Source organism: Papio anubis, chromosome 17 (genome assembly GCF_008728515.1).
Source record: "Papio anubis isolate 15944 chromosome 17, Panubis1.0, whole genome shotgun sequence".
Classification (NCBI taxonomy): domain Eukaryota; kingdom Metazoa; phylum Chordata; class Mammalia; order Primates; family Cercopithecidae; genus Papio; species Papio anubis.
In genome coordinates, this window is record NC_044992.1 from 66,912,544 (window position 1) to 66,927,680 (window position 15,137).

At 45.1% G+C, this 15,137-nt stretch overlaps 2 protein-coding genes across 4 annotated transcripts in view; one reads left to right on the forward strand and one right to left on the reverse strand.

Annotated features, from left to right (window-relative positions):
- Positions 1-15,137, reverse strand: part of GRB2 (growth factor receptor bound protein 2) — an 86,778-nt gene that overhangs the window by 7,005 nt on the left and 64,636 nt on the right. For all 3 annotated transcript variants that reach the window (XM_003913427.4, XM_021927958.2, XM_017950969.3), the window contains exons 3-4: positions 6,291-6,388; positions 986-1,108 (exon numbers count right to left, since the gene is read on the reverse strand). In XM_003913427.4, coding sequence (XP_003913476.1) covers positions 986-1,108; positions 6,291-6,388 — 221 coding nt within the window. The remainder of the gene's footprint in view (positions 1-985; positions 1,109-6,290; positions 6,389-15,137) is intronic.
- Positions 10,134-11,859, forward strand: LOC103878986 (60S ribosomal protein L36a-like). Its single transcript, XM_021927960.2, has 2 exons — positions 10,134-10,141; positions 11,255-11,859. The coding sequence occupies exons 1-2, from the start codon at positions 10,134-10,136 to the stop codon at positions 11,619-11,621; spliced, it is 375 nt and encodes a 124-aa protein (XP_021783652.2). The 3' UTR covers positions 11,622-11,859.

Genomic DNA, 15,137 nt, shown 5'->3' on the forward strand with positions numbered 1-15,137 from the left:
GTTTACGCCATTCTCCTCCTGCCTCTCAGCCTCCCGAGTAGCTGGGACTACAGGCACCTGGCCACCCCACCTGGCCATTTTTGTATTTTTTTAGTAGAGACGCAGGTTTCTCTACCATGTTAGCCAGGATGGTCTTGATCTCCTGACCTCGTGATCCGCCCGTCTCGGCCTCCCAAAGTGCTGGGATTACAGGCTTGAGCCACCACGGCCCGGCCTCAAAAACAATCTTAATGTAATGTAAATTAAGTAGTGATCTGAATGTTGAACCTAATCACTTCTTTATATACAAGTGATGAAGTGATCTGTCAGACTCCTGGGGAGGGTCCTATGATAATACATTAACTAGAAAAGAACTGAAAGTAAAAAACATATAGAAATAACAATTTAATTCAAAATCCTGACTTCACAGATGCGGTGCGAATTGTTGAGAATCTTCAAGTGCTGATTTCTATTCTCCACAATTCTCCATGGCGACAGAACTTCTTGTCTTCTCCATTCCCTGCTTACCTGCTCCCTTTCACACCTCAACTTTCCACCGGGAAATGCAAGCCCCAAATCCCCTGCAGCAGCCTTCTTAAGTGACTGTGAGGGCCTAGGATGGGGCTGGTGGATTTAAGCCAGGGGATCTGAGCAAGGCAAGCCAAGGCAGCCGACAGGCGCGCCACTATTCCATTTGAGAGAACTGCGGGAATCCCTCAGAGGGCAGAAGCTCAGGAGTGCTGGGCACTAGGGAAAACTGGCAGGCTCCGGCTGGCTGCAGGTGTGCTGCTCACCTCCTGAAGGCTGTGTCCACATGGGAATCTACATCCAGTGCTTCTAGAACTCATTTTGAGAGGAGCCAGAAATTAGGATTTTAATGTGAAATGAAGATACTGTTTAGGCTAAGCCTCCACCATTTTGTGTGTAGCCAGCACCTGACCGATGGCTTCACAATTTGGATCAGTCAGAGACAGGATTCCAGGCAACTGCAGCAGGAAATACTTACTTGACAGAGAGGGAGAAGTCCCCAGGAGCGCTCTCACTCTCTCGGATAAGAAAGGCCCCATCGTGCCGCTGTTTGCTAAGCATTTCTTCTGCCTTGGCTCTGGGGATTTTGCCAAAAAACCACCTAAGGAAGGAAGGCAAGCTGGTCAACATCTGCTTCCCCACAAAGAAACGGGATATCCAGCCTTCGAAATTTGAGTAACACAACACTCCTTGCCAGAGGAAGGGGCCTCCCTCCTCATCCTCCAGCCTCACAGTGCCCAAGATCGACATTGGGTCAGGTCCCCAGAGATGGACCTTCAAAGGTCTTTACCCTACTCCATTTCCCAGAAAGCGACTCACCCAAGGCACTAATCATGGGTCACTCTTTCTATAGAGGAAGACATTTGAAAATGGGTCTTCCAGGTCAAAGCGCCCTGGACTCCCTACTGACTCATGACAAAGGTGTCTGGGGAAAAGCCCAGGCCTTTGGGTTTGGTGTACGGGATGAACTGGCCAAGGAAAGACTGGCCCCTTCCTGCAGCCATGTGATAAGGTCCTGGCTTCACCACAGTGGGACTAAGGGAAAGTGGGGAGGAAAGCTGGAGGGCCAGGAGCTGGAGGCAGGGTTACTTCTGCTAATAGCCCAAAGGCAAAAGGTTCAGACGGTATGAGGGTGCCTCTACCAGTAACTAAGGTCAGCATTCCTCTCAAGGCCTGCCTCTGTGGTCACTGCTCAGAGTTCAGCTTTCAGAAGCCACTAGGAATATTGTAATTTACCATATGTGCAGTAGTTAGCTGCAAAATTCAGATTTTTGAGGCAAGTTGCAGACTCTTTTGTTCCCAATTGCTGATTCACCTTGGCCAGAAGAAAAAGTGGCTAAATTCATGAAAAACTGTGAAGCAACTGGCTGTGGCTTATCAAGAGGAAGAGGAGAGGAACACTTCTACAAGAGCTTAAAGTCAAGCTGCCCGGCTATTTCAAATGAAAGCTATAACTAATTAGGAAGGAGAAACTGTGAAAACCATGTTCTCTTAAAATTGTCTTTAGTTATCAATTTTAAAAGCAAAAGTTATAGCAAATAAAGACCTATTTACATGGAAACCGGCATTCATTTAATATGCTAATTTGATATGAAAAGTCCTTTTAATGGACCAGCTAGTCCATTAAAGTTGTAAATCTGACTTACGTATCTTTTATTTATTTATTTTTTTTGAGAAGGAATCTCACTCTGTCGCCCAGGCTGGAGTGCAGTGGCGTGATCTCGGCTCACTACAAGCTTTGCCTCCCGGGTTCATGCCATTCTCCTGTCTCAGCCTCCTAAGCAGCTGAGTAGCTGGGACTATAGGGGCCCGCCACCATGCCCAGCTAATATTTTGTATTTCTAGTAAAGATGGGGTTTCACCATGTTAGCCAGGATGGTCTCGATCTCCTAACCTTGTTGATCCGCCTGCCTTGGCCTCCCAAAGTGCTAGGATTACAACAGGTGTGAGCCACCGCGTCTGGCCGTTTTTTTTTTTTTTTAGACAGAGTCTCACTCTGTCACCCAGGCTGGAGTGCAGTGGCACGATCTTGGCTCACTGTAACCTTCAACTCCTGGGTTCAAGCAATTCTGCCTCAGCTTCCCCAGTAGCTGGGATTACAGGTGGTTACCACCATGCCCGGCTAATTTTTGTATTTTTAGTAGAGACGGGGTTTCACCATATTGGCCAGGCTGGTCTTGAATTCCCAACCTCAAGATCTGCCTGCCTCGGCCTCCCAACCTGCTGAGATTACAGTCGTGAGCCACTGCGCCCGACTAACTTACATATCTTAGTTATAAGCAACCATATTGGAAGATGTCCCTAAAATAATATACTATACTCAAATTCAAACAGAAAGATGTGAACTGCTAGGAAGGATGCATTTAGAAGCCTCCCTTAGTAACTTTGTCCTTGTGTGTGTGTGTCAGCCTCTAGGGACCCTTAGTAACTATGAATAGTCTGACATCTACCTGCTGGAGTCTTTCTCATTTTGCATACTCTACTGCCAGGCTGCTGAGGAGCTGGGATAATAGATCCTCCTGCTTCTGCAAATAACTCAAGGCTAGGGCCTGCAGTGCCTGGAAATCAGGCCACACAAGAGAAATCATGTATCACTAGAATAGAATGCTCTCTAAATATAAAAGGACAGGTTGGGCGCCCGTGGCTCACACCTGTAATCCCAACACTTTGGGAGGCTGAGGTGGGGCGAATCACTTGAGGTCAGGAGTTTGAGACCAGCCTGGCCAACATGGTGAAACCTGGTTTCTACCAAAAATAGAAAAATTAGATGGGCACCTGTAATCCCAGCTACTCGGGAGGCTGAGGCAGGAGAATCACTTGAACCTGGGAGGCAGAGGTTGCAGTGAGCCAAGACTGCGCCACTGCACTCCAGCCTGGGCAACAGAGTGAGAGTCTGTCTCAATAAATAAATAAATAAATAAATAGGAGGCTGGGTGCGGTGGCTCATGCCTGCAATTCCAGCACTTTGGGAGGCTGAGGTAGGTGGATCACCTGAGGTCAGGAGTTCGAGACCATCCTTACCAACATGGAGAAACCCCATCTCTACTAAAAAATACAAAACTAGTATGGTGGCACATGCCTGTAATTCCAGCTACTCAGAAGGCAGAGGCAGGAGAATCCCTTGAACCAGGGAGTTGGAGGTTGCAGTGAGCCAAGATCGTGTCACAGCACTCTAGCCTGGCGACAGAGCAAGACTCCGTCTCAAAAAAAAAAAAAGATGGGCTTTGGCAGGGTGCGGTGGCTCACATCTGTAATCCCAGCACTTGAGGCCAAGACTTTGAGATCAGCTTGGCCAACACGGTGAAACCCCATTTCTACTAAAAATACAAAAATCTGTTGGGAGTGGAGGCACTCGCCTGTAGTCCCAGCTACTCGGGAGGCTGAGGCATGAGAACCACTTGAACCCAGCAGGTGGAGGTTGTGGTGAGCTGAGATGGTGCCACTGCACTCCAGCCTGCGCGACAGAGCAAGACTCCGTCTCATAAAAAGAACAACAACAACAACAACAAAAAACAACCAGAAAAAAGTGGGCTTACACAACAGAAATAGCAAGGGCGAGAGCTAAGGGGGTGGGGGGAGAAGGCTAATTTTCCAATATAATTCTTTACTACATCCTATAGGCTCCCATCCATATGCATTTAACGTGAAAAGCACATATCTGGATCCACCCCTCAAGCATATACAACTCACGCTGCAGCACTAATGCCAACAATCATTTTGTGGTCTGTGTCTAATTTGTTAACTTGAATGCTGTATTAATTGACATGGTGCGGCCGGGCGCGGTGGCTCAAGCCTGTAGTCCCAGCACTTTGGGAGGCCGAGACGGGCGGATCACGAGGTCAGGAGATCGAGACCATCCTGGCTAACACAGTGAAACCCCGTCTCTACTAAAAATACAAAAAATTAGCCGGGCGTGGTGGCGGCGCCTGTAGTCCCAGCTACTCGGGAGGCTGAGGCAGGAGAATGGCGTAAACCCGGGAGGTGGAGCTTGCAGTGAGCCGAGATCGCGCCACTGCACTCCAGCCTGGGCGACAGAGCGAGACTCCGCCTCAAAAAAAAAAAATTGACATGGTGCTCCATTTTATGCTTCCCTCTTCCTCCATAACCCCTGCCCCCCAACCCCCCAAAAAAACCAGGAGGTGGTAGGATGGGGAGAAGGCCTGGTGCGGACCCTGACCCTATACACACAAGCATCCAGTCACAGAGCAGCCCTATACAACAGCAACCGCGTCTGCAAGGCCGCACCCTACACAGGCACAAGCATGCTCTTTGTCAGCAATATGGTAGACCTGAATAAATAAGGGTTTTTCAGTTGCTAGTTGCCTTTTCAGAGCTCAGAGTGGCTAAGCACTGCCCAACCTTTGGCCAGAGTCTGAAAATAACAACACAGCTGAGCCTGTGCTGGACGCTTCTCAATCAATTCTTCTAAAGTTCTTCATAGTGGGGGCAAAAGGTCAAGGCAAGGGAGTGACTGTCCCAGTCAGCCTGGCAGTAACTACAACTTTCCAAGGAAGGTAGCCTTTCCTATCTTTCCTCAACAGTCAGATTTAAATGCCTGTGTTACCCGAAACACTGAAGAAAAATAAGAATTTCGAGCCACAGGCATGTCATATAAGAAGTATAGTATGATGTTCTGTTGAATTCCCTTTCAATCTGAACACATGAAAATAAAAGGGAACTGAAGTCGATGTTTTGTTTGGATCTAATGAAGGAGCCAGCAAACAATGGCCTTTGGCCGAAATCTGCCCATAATCTAAGACTGTTTTTAAAATTTCTACTTGATTGTTAAAAGAAAATTTTTACGAGGAATATTTGACAGGATTGTATGCAGCCCACAAAGCCCAAATTACTTGCTATCTGGCTCTTCACAGAAAAAGTTTAGCCAAACCTTGACCTACAGTTTCTTTTCAGGACGACTGAAGGAAACAGAAGTTCATAAATTATATGACTTATACGGGACCTGGGGAGGATGTGCTGTGATCCAACAGGCCCCTCTCACTCAAGATGCAACAAGCCACCTGAAAGTCTCCGCCACCAGCTGGTGTAAAAGCAAGCGGACAATGTCCAATGGCATTCTAGTCTGAGCGTGGAAAGCCTCGGCTTCCCTGACACACTTGCAAGGCAAGCCAACAACTGCTTCTGTGCTAGCAGCAGGGCCCGTGAATGAGGGGTAGGTGAGGATGGGAGGACAGTGGTCTGCAGGAGCTCCTGGGGTTCCACTATGTTGCGTTATCAATAAAATCGTGGCAGGGGTAGCTTCTGAAAAAAATTAAAAATATTGACTGCTCCCAGCAGCCTGGAGGACAGCCTATTTTGTTCTCTCAGAAGTAGGAACACTAGGATAAACAATGATTGAGAACTATTAGATGCCAAGCACTGTGCTCTGGGGATACAAAGATATTAAGATACTGTCCCACAGGATTAGCACATATAAACACAAAATCATCTAAGTACCTTTTCCAAAACTCAAAAAAAATGCAGAATTATGAAACATATCTGGCCCTGAGACATGTTGAACAGAAAAAGAATTACGGACCCGCACACCTATTGTTTTATTTTTGAAGATCACGGAAAGCTTTAAATTATCGATCTAAAACATATAATATTATTGACTATTATGTATTATTATATACTGTTAACATGTACGATCAATATCCTTTGTTAATTCCCTAGAAACGTGAATAAAAAGTATGACATCCATCCCAGTGATCTCAGTTTTAAAAAGAGTGTTTGAAACAAGGAGGTGGGTCCAACCCTTGCAAGACTAATGGAACTCAACTTACGGATGTGGTTTCATTTCTATGTAGTTCTTGGGAATGAAGCCGTCTTTTCCATTAAGCTCTGCCTTGTACCAGTTCTGATCACATTCTTCGTTCAAAACCTGAAAAGAAATAAGACAACAAAAAACCCCAATCATTTCCTTTTCCCTTTAAAAAGGTAGTTACAATTATGCTGCCTTTTAGGTTTGTGAACGGTTTTATTCAAAGTATTATCAGTTATACGGATATAAGACTCCTTGGGCCGGGCGCGGTGGCTCAAGCCTGTAATCCCAGCACTTTGGGAGGCCGAGACGGCTGGATCACGAGGTCAGGAGATCGAGACCATCCTGGCTAACACGGTGAAACCCCGTCTCTACTAAAAAAATACAAAAAACTAGCCGGGCGAGGTGGCGGGCGCCTGTAGTCCCAGCTACACGGGAGGCTGAGGCAGGAGAATGGCGTGAACCCAGGAGGCTGAGCTTGCAGTGAGCCGAGATGGTGCCACTGCACTCCAGCCCGGGCGACAGAGACTCCGTCTCAAAAAAAAAAAAAAAAAAAGACTCCTTGTAACTTCAAACAACCGGCACTATGTTAAACTCTGTCAAAATGAAACAGAAATTATCTCTGAAAATGAAAAGTCAGGCTCCCAAACATCTGGAATGAAACCCTCAGTAAGGAAGGAGAAAGAAGTATGGCAAGAGTTAGTTTTCTTTCTTTTTTCAGACGGAGTCTCGCTCTGTTGCCCAGGTTGAAGTGCAGTGGCGCGATCTCGGCTCACTGCAGCCTCTACCTCCTGGGTTCAGGTGATTCTCCTGCCACAGCCTCCCGAATAGCTGGGATTACAGGTGCATGCCACATTGCCCAGCTAATTTTTGTATTTTTAGTAGAGACGGGGTTTCACCATGTTGGCCAGGTTGGTCTTGAACTCCTGGCCTCAGGTGATCTGACCACCTTGGCCTCTCAAATTGCTGGGATTACAGGTGTGAGCCACTGTGCCCAGCCAGTTTTTTTGTTTTGTTTGTTTTTTCTAAGAGAGAAACCTGGAGAGGAGGTTCTGGAAAATGGCAAACACAAAGGAGAATAAGGGAGCCTGATGAAGACAAAGTCTGCTCTCTGGGAGAGACAGGTGACACAGTAGAACTGAGCATCTACAGAACCTTTTATCAGACTCCTCTAGAGATCTTCCAACCGACCTCCAGAATCTACAGTGATAAAGTCCTGATCCCCTCATGGCTTCTCTTGGTTACTGCAAGTATGGGTCACCACCAAACAGCTCCAGAACACTGCTGCTTCTGAGGACAACCATATGCCCTCGTATGGGACAACTATTTTAAGGAAAAAGCATGGCAAATCCTACTCAGTTCAATAACCCAAATGCCACACTGTATTAAAGTCAGATAGTGCTGAATGTATATCAACCAGCACAATTCAGGCAAACGCCTTGGAAATCCTGTAACTGAACCACTGCATTCTACAGATGTAAAAAAACAGACCAATGGCCACCCCAGGTTATGAGGTAGTGACCCCAGAGAGCTAACATCACGTCCAGACTTTCGTATTCCCAATGACCGTTCTCTCCAATGCTGCCTCTTGAATTGCACAGATAGGCCAGGCCATGACACTGTAATGTGTACAGTAATACAGTAGTCCTCCTTATCATGATGGACACGTTTCAAGACCTCCAGTGGGTGCCTGAAACCATGGATAGTACACGACTCTAGATATGCTATGCTTTTTCCTACACTATACACATACCTATAAGTTTATTATTATTTTTTAGATTTTTAGATTTATTTATTTATTTTGCCCAGGCTATTCTTGAACTCCTATACTCAAGGGATTCTCCTGCCTCAGCCTCCCAAAGTGCTAGAATTACAGGTGTGAGCCACCATGCCAGTCCTACCTATAATTAATCCTGGCAGTCTGGAAGGCTAAGGTGGGAAGACTGCTTTAGCCCAGGAGTTTGGGACCAGCCTGGGCAACATAGTGAAACCCTGTCTTTATATTTAAAAAGTGTAAAAGAAAAGTTGTAACAATATACTGTAATAAAAATTTATGTGAATGTGTTCTCTCTCAAAATATCTTTTTTTCTGCTTTTGAGTCAGGGTCTTGCTCTGCTGCCCACGCTGGAGTACAGTGGCCCCATCACGGCTCATGGCATCTCAATTTCCTGGGTTCAAGCGATCCTCCCATCTCAGCCTCCTGAGTACCTGGGACTACAGGCACTTGCCATGTTGCCCAGGCTGGTCTTGAACTCCTGGGTTCAAGTATCCTCCTGCTTCAGCTTACCTAAGTGTTGAAATTACAGGTGTGAGCCGCTGCGCTTGGCCGAAATATATTACATATATGTTGGACTGCAACTGGCCGCAGGTAAGGGGGGACTAGTATATACAGCGCAGAACAGAATCAGGTACAGTGTGAAAGCCACCCTATGAATTCTAGACTTACAACGAAAGGCAAAGGGTGGAAGGCATAAGGTTGGTAAAAGATAAAACAGAAATGTGAATACAACCCCAAAATGGTGGGCCCAGGAAAATGTTGGCTAGGACAGTGGTAATCTACACTACATAACAAAGTTCTGAGAGGAAACTGGTAAAATTCTTTACAAAACGATTTATTCAAGATGTTGAACAATGCTGTACTCATAGCCAATTAGAAGCTGGATTGCTCTAAAGTGAGTGCTGTCTGTGTACTGCCATTCAAAGTGAGATGCAATAGAAAGGGTAGATAAGAATGACAGATAATCAACAACTGGCCAGGCTGCCTTAATGACTACTCTAGGCTAATTTCTTTCTTAATAGAGGGTATGCCCTGCAGAGCTTTGCAATGCTGGTGCTTATCTGCTATGCTTGCCAAACTCTGGCTGCAGGTGCCAGACACTGGGTTTCAATGCTTAGGATAAGGTGGTAAATCCTGCAAGAGCTAATAAATATGTGTAGCAAACTCTCAAAAAAATTAGCTACTGGTAAATCCCAGCGTATTCAAAGTTTCCAAGAGTCACACACACATTAAGAGTATTGATGAAAACTCTTTTAGTCGTCATTTCATTTCTCTTAAATTACATTAAACACTGGAATGAGATAAAACAATATACGCAAGATACACTCACAATTTTAAAATCTTCATTTTAAAACCACTGCATTGCGCTGCGGCCAGCAATGGTGCTGCATTGATAGACAATTATAAAGTATACACCAAGGACAAGTTTGAGGAGGGAAAGTGCGCTTCAATCCTGCCAGGCCACCACCACCTGCCCCTGTACTGGCAGCACAGAAAACTCTGAATAGCCTTTGAGAAAAGGAGCTACTTGGCCGGGCGCGGTGGCTCACGCCTGTAATCCCAGCACTTTGGGAGGCCGAGGCGGGCGGATCACAAGGTCAGGAGATCGAGACCACGGTGAAACCTCGTCTCTACTAAAAATACAAAAAATTAGCCGGGCGCGGTTGTGGGCGCCTGTAGTCCCAGCTACTCGGGAGGCTGAGGCAGGAGAATGGCGGGAACCCGGGAGGCGGAGCTTGCAGTGAGCTGAGATCCGGCCACTGCACTCCAGCCTGGGCGACAGAGCGAGACTCCGTCTCAAAAAAAAAAAAAAAAAAAAAGAAAAGGAGCTACTTTAAAAGTTATTTAAGGCCAGGATTCTGTGACCTACCAAAAATAAGGTCTAGAAGGAAAATGTGGTCTAATAATGATCTTATAAAGCATCATCCTATAGTAATAATAAAAACCCCACAGGCTTATAAACAATATTTATTATTTCATTTCAGAGACAGAGTTTCACTATGTTGCTCAGGCTGGAGTAGCTGGGACTACAGGTGCGTGCAACCATACCAGCTATGAGGAGTTTTTGAAAATGTCTTAACTCCTGAAATGGTGAGGTATGTCTACTTTTACTGTATACACTTGTTCTTGGAAGACAGACGAGAGTCAGACTGACAAAGAGCTGCTTGTAACCTATTTGTGCATCAAAACAGAACAAAGTAATCATTAGAAAGGGACACTTTCGGTTTGTGACCAGTAACTTTGCAGAAAAAGGTAACTACTTACCTGCCAGGAGTTCATAGAGCTACACTGTCTTCTTGTCACCTTCACCAAGACAGAGGCAAATCTCCCTAAAAAGTGTCCCCTCCCCCAATAAACACAACTCCAGGGCAACTCCCAGATTTGACATCAACTTAGAACTATGGCTGTCTACAGAATAAAAATTATTACTTGGTGTTTAGTATGTTTTTCTCCCCCAGAAAGCAGGAAAACATGGAATTAATGTTTTTAAAAATGTAATTTTTTTTTTTTTTTTGAGAGAGTCTTGCTCTGTTGCTCTGTCACCCAGGCTGGAGTGGAGTGGCATGATCTCAGCTCACTGCAACCTCCACCTCCCGGGTTCAAGCGATTCAAGGGCCTCAGCCTCCCAAGCAGCTGGGATTACAGGTGTGCGCCACCATACCCAGCTAATTTTTGTATTTCTAGTAGAGACAAGGTTTCACCATGTTGGCCAGGCTGGTCTCAAACTCCTGGCCTCAGGTGATCTGCCCACCCTGGCCTCCCAAAGTGCTGGGATTATAGAAAGGAGCCACCGTGCTTGGCCACAAATAATTTTTAAAGGCCTACTCAGACTCCTGAGCATGAGCAAGCTGCTCCCATCACCGTGTCTTCTTCACTTGCTTATTCACTCCCTCTGCACAAATCCATGGGTGAGTTCACAAAAAAAGTTTCCTTCAGCTTTAAAATCTCTAAGGAATGTTTTTAGCTACTACCCCACAGCTGCATTTTCTATTCCAACCCCCATATTCCCTCGAGTTATGACTTTGTAGCCACACAAGACACTTTGGTTTAACGGAAGCAGATTGATCAAGAGATGAGATTATGAAAGGAGGAAGAGACAAGTTTCAGTGAAGAGAGTTCTTTTTTTTTGCAAAGAGATTGAAAATAATGTTAAGAGCCCAAATCAGGAAGAAATTTAAGAGATGAGGAATGAGGTGAGCTTTCTACAGAGGAATTAAAAATATACAAGTCCTTTCTGTGCTGATAACACTGACGCAAACGGTCAACGTTCCTACAACTCGCTGGACTCTCTGTAAGAAGTGTGGCAAGCAGCAACCCCACGAAGTGACACAGTACAAGAGGGGCAAGGATTCTCTGTATGCCCAGGGAAAGCGGCGTTATGACAGGAAGCAGAGTGGCTACGGTGGGCAGACTAAGCTGATTTTCCGGAAAAAGGCTGAAACCACAAAGACTGTGCTAAGGCTTGAGTGCGTTGAGCCCAATTGCAGATCTAAGAGAATGCTGGCTATTAAAAGATGCAAGCATTTTGAACTGGGAGAAGATAAGAAGAGAAAGGGCCAAGTGATCCAGTTCTAAGTGTAATCTTTTGTTTTATTATGAAGACAATAAAATCTTGAGTTTATGTTCACTTCAAAAAATATATATATATACGTACAAGTCAATGGAAGGGGACATGAAGGAACTCCGGAGGTGCTGTTTATCTCACATTTACTGACCTGGGTGTGTTTTGTTTGTGAAAATTCACTTAACTATAATGATATATAAATTTTTCTTTTCCTTTTTTTTTTTTTTTTGAGACGGAGTTTTGCTCTTGTTACCCAGGCTGGAGTGCAATGGCGCCATTTCAGCTCACTGCCATCTCTGCTTCCTGGGTTCAAGTAATTCTCGTGCCTCAGCCTCCCAAGTAGCTAGGATTACAGGCGCCAGCTACCACACGCGGCTAATGTTTTTGTATTTTTAGTAGAAATGGAGTTTCGCCATATTGGCCAGGGTGGTCTCAAACTCCTGACCTCAAGGGATCCACCCACCTCGGCCTCCCAAAGTGTTGGAATTACAGGCGTCAGCCACAGCACCCGGTCCTTGCAATTAATTTTCTATACAAATTATAGAAAAAGGTGTCATTTAGAAAAATGGCAAGTATTTTGTTTATAGATTGCTGCATTTTGAAATAAGGGGATATTTTCTAGCCTGAACATATTCAGTCATCTGAAAATGAATAAAAAATAGAAATCTTTTTTTTTTAAAGAAATAAGCTGTACATTTATGGTCCCATCAAGCCTTTCAACAAGCACTCCAGTTGCAACAGCTTGCAGAAAAGTTCAACATTTCTTCAGGGAAAAATTATTCAAAGTTTTATCAATCTGTGAAGCAATTTGTGTGAGAGCATTTGTGCATGAATGATGGGAAGAATTACATTTTCAAGCTCTTAACATGTAAAAAACCAAAAACACTATTTATAGCTGGTCCCTGCAGTGCAGAAATTCAACATAGGCCAGTGCGGTGTCCCCAGTTATTCAAAGAACCCAGGTAAAACTAGTCTAACTCCTGAGTATCACTCAGTCAATCCCAAAGGAGCAATACTGAAATTCTACTATGACTTAAAGACAAATTTCATGAATTCTAGTGGTATCTACTACATAATTTCAAGTTCCTAGAAAAGAGAAAACACACATGCACGCATGCTTTTAAAAGACTTTAACCCCTAGGAACAAATTCTAAGGGCCCTGGCGGGGGTAACAGTACTGGGGAGCCACTCAAAGTCAGTTCTCTTCAGGTGCCTGATTACATATTTTATTAGAAGCTATTAGAATGCTCTTCAACTTCCCTTAGTATGGCTAACTGACTCAGTTTCAAGCTATAGTGATTCATTACTAACACTTTAAATAAGTGCTTTACAATCACCACCTCCATCTGTTACAGTTTTTCTGCAACATGAAAAACATCTCGGCAATGCTGCCTGCTGTGCTGTGTGCCAAATCATGAAAACACCCACAGTGCAGACAAACTATTAAGAATCTTAGTGATGAGATAACCAGCAAAGGTAGTTCAATAATTAAGGTTCCCAGTCCCACAGAGAGCTTGAATGGCTCACCCAGGAACACAGAGAGAACAGTTCTCACATTTGCCGAGCAGATCAGTCTCCATTTGGAATGACTGCAACTACAGCAAGGCCACGGCTCCACAAAAATCTGAAAAGCATTTTCGCCAACCAGGCCAGGTGATAGGTACTTGACTTTTAACAACCAGAAAGTTGAGAAGAAATGAAATGCATTTATGAAGTTTTAAAACTCTCCTGGCCGGGTGCGGTGCCTCACGCCTGTAATCCCAGCATTTTGGGAGGCTGAGGCGAGTGGATCACCTGAGGTCAGGAGTTTGAGATCAGCCTGGCCAACATGGTGAAACCCCGTCTCTAGTAAAAATATAAAAAATCTGCTGGGTGTGGTGGTGGGCGCCTGTAATCCCAGCTACTCAGGAGGCTGAGGCAGGAGAATCGCTTGAAGCCAGGAGGCACAGGTTGCAGTGAACTGAGATCATGCCATTGCACTCCAGCCTGGGTGACAGAGTGACTCCATAAAAAAAAAAAAAAAATCACAAAAGAAAAACAAAGGGTATTTGTTAGTCAAGTACACCTCCTGACCCCTGGTGATGGAATGATGAGAGGTTCTGACTTAGCACCTTTTAAACGTTTTTAAAGGAAAGGAAGAAAAAAGAGGGGAGGAGGAAGGAAAGACAGGCAAGAGGACAAAGTCCCCAAACTCCAACTTTCCATGGTAAAAATCATTCATTACTTCATACTTCCCTCTGCCTACGAAGGAAGGAGTCATGCCCCATGAATACTGCTTTCTTTCCAACTGCCACCTTTCTGAAAAGTAGCTGCTCAAAGTGAGGATCAGTGTGAAAGGGGAACATCGGTGAGTCAGGAGATGGGAACCCACCAAATGTCCAGGCAACAAGGCTTAAATGGGCCGGGCGCAGTGGCTCAAGCCTGTAATCCCAGCACTTTGGGAGGCCGAGACGGGCGGATCACGAGGTCAGGAGATCGAGACCATCCTGGCGAACACGGTGAAACCCCGTCTCTACTAAAAAATACAAAAAAACTAGCCGGGCGAGGTGGCGGGCGCCTGTAGTCCCAGCTACTCCAGAGGCTGAGGCAGGAGAATGGCGTGAACCCGGGAGGCGGAGCTTGCAGTGAGCTGAGATCCGGCCACAGCACTCCAGCCTGGGTGACAGAGCAAGACTCCGTCTAAAAAAAAAAAAAAAAAAAAAAAACAAGGCTTAAGTGCCCCCAAAGTTAACCACTGCCATTTTTCTGTTAAAGAGCCTTAAGTATCCTTCTACAAGTGCAAATATAGCCTGGCATTCCGGTTTTCATAATTTGGCCATCACCAACTATCTGCTCTGATCATCCATTGCTTCTCCAAATGAGCCCTGTCGTGCAGTCAGCTAGTCAACTCACCGACCTCTAAACACACTGTACTCCTCCCCACCGCTTGTCTGTACTTTTCCTTGTCTATTGAAATCTTTCAAAATTCAGTTCAGAGCTTACAACCACCCTGGTCACCTTTCTCTCTGCTTCAATCTTATAGTATTTAATGGAGGATTACTGTCAACAATATAATCCCCTTATGGTATCTCGTCTATCACTATTTTGTACCATGTGCTGCTATGACTTGGCCCCCTCCCAAACTAACCCGCAAGCAGTGAAGCTGGCTCCATATCCAGTTCTCATTTGTCTTCCTCACAGCTCTTAGTATGGTATCTAGCATATTTTGGGGAACTGACTTACATGTGGGGGCTTTGTTCTAAATGTTCTAAGTAATACGTTCAGGGCCCTAGAGCAAGCTGGGTCTACAACAATTTATACATCCTCTCTCTACCTTTTTAATAAAAACTTGAGACGAGGGTCTTGATATGATGCCAGGCTGTTCTCCAATTCCTAGGCTCAAGCGATCCTCCCACCTCAGCCTCCCAAAGTGCTGGGAATACAGGAATGAGCCACCACGCCCAGTCAATTTGTACATTCTTGGTGATAAACAAGAACCTCTTAAATAGATCCTAGAAAGACTGATTGTCATGAGTTTGTTGATCCAA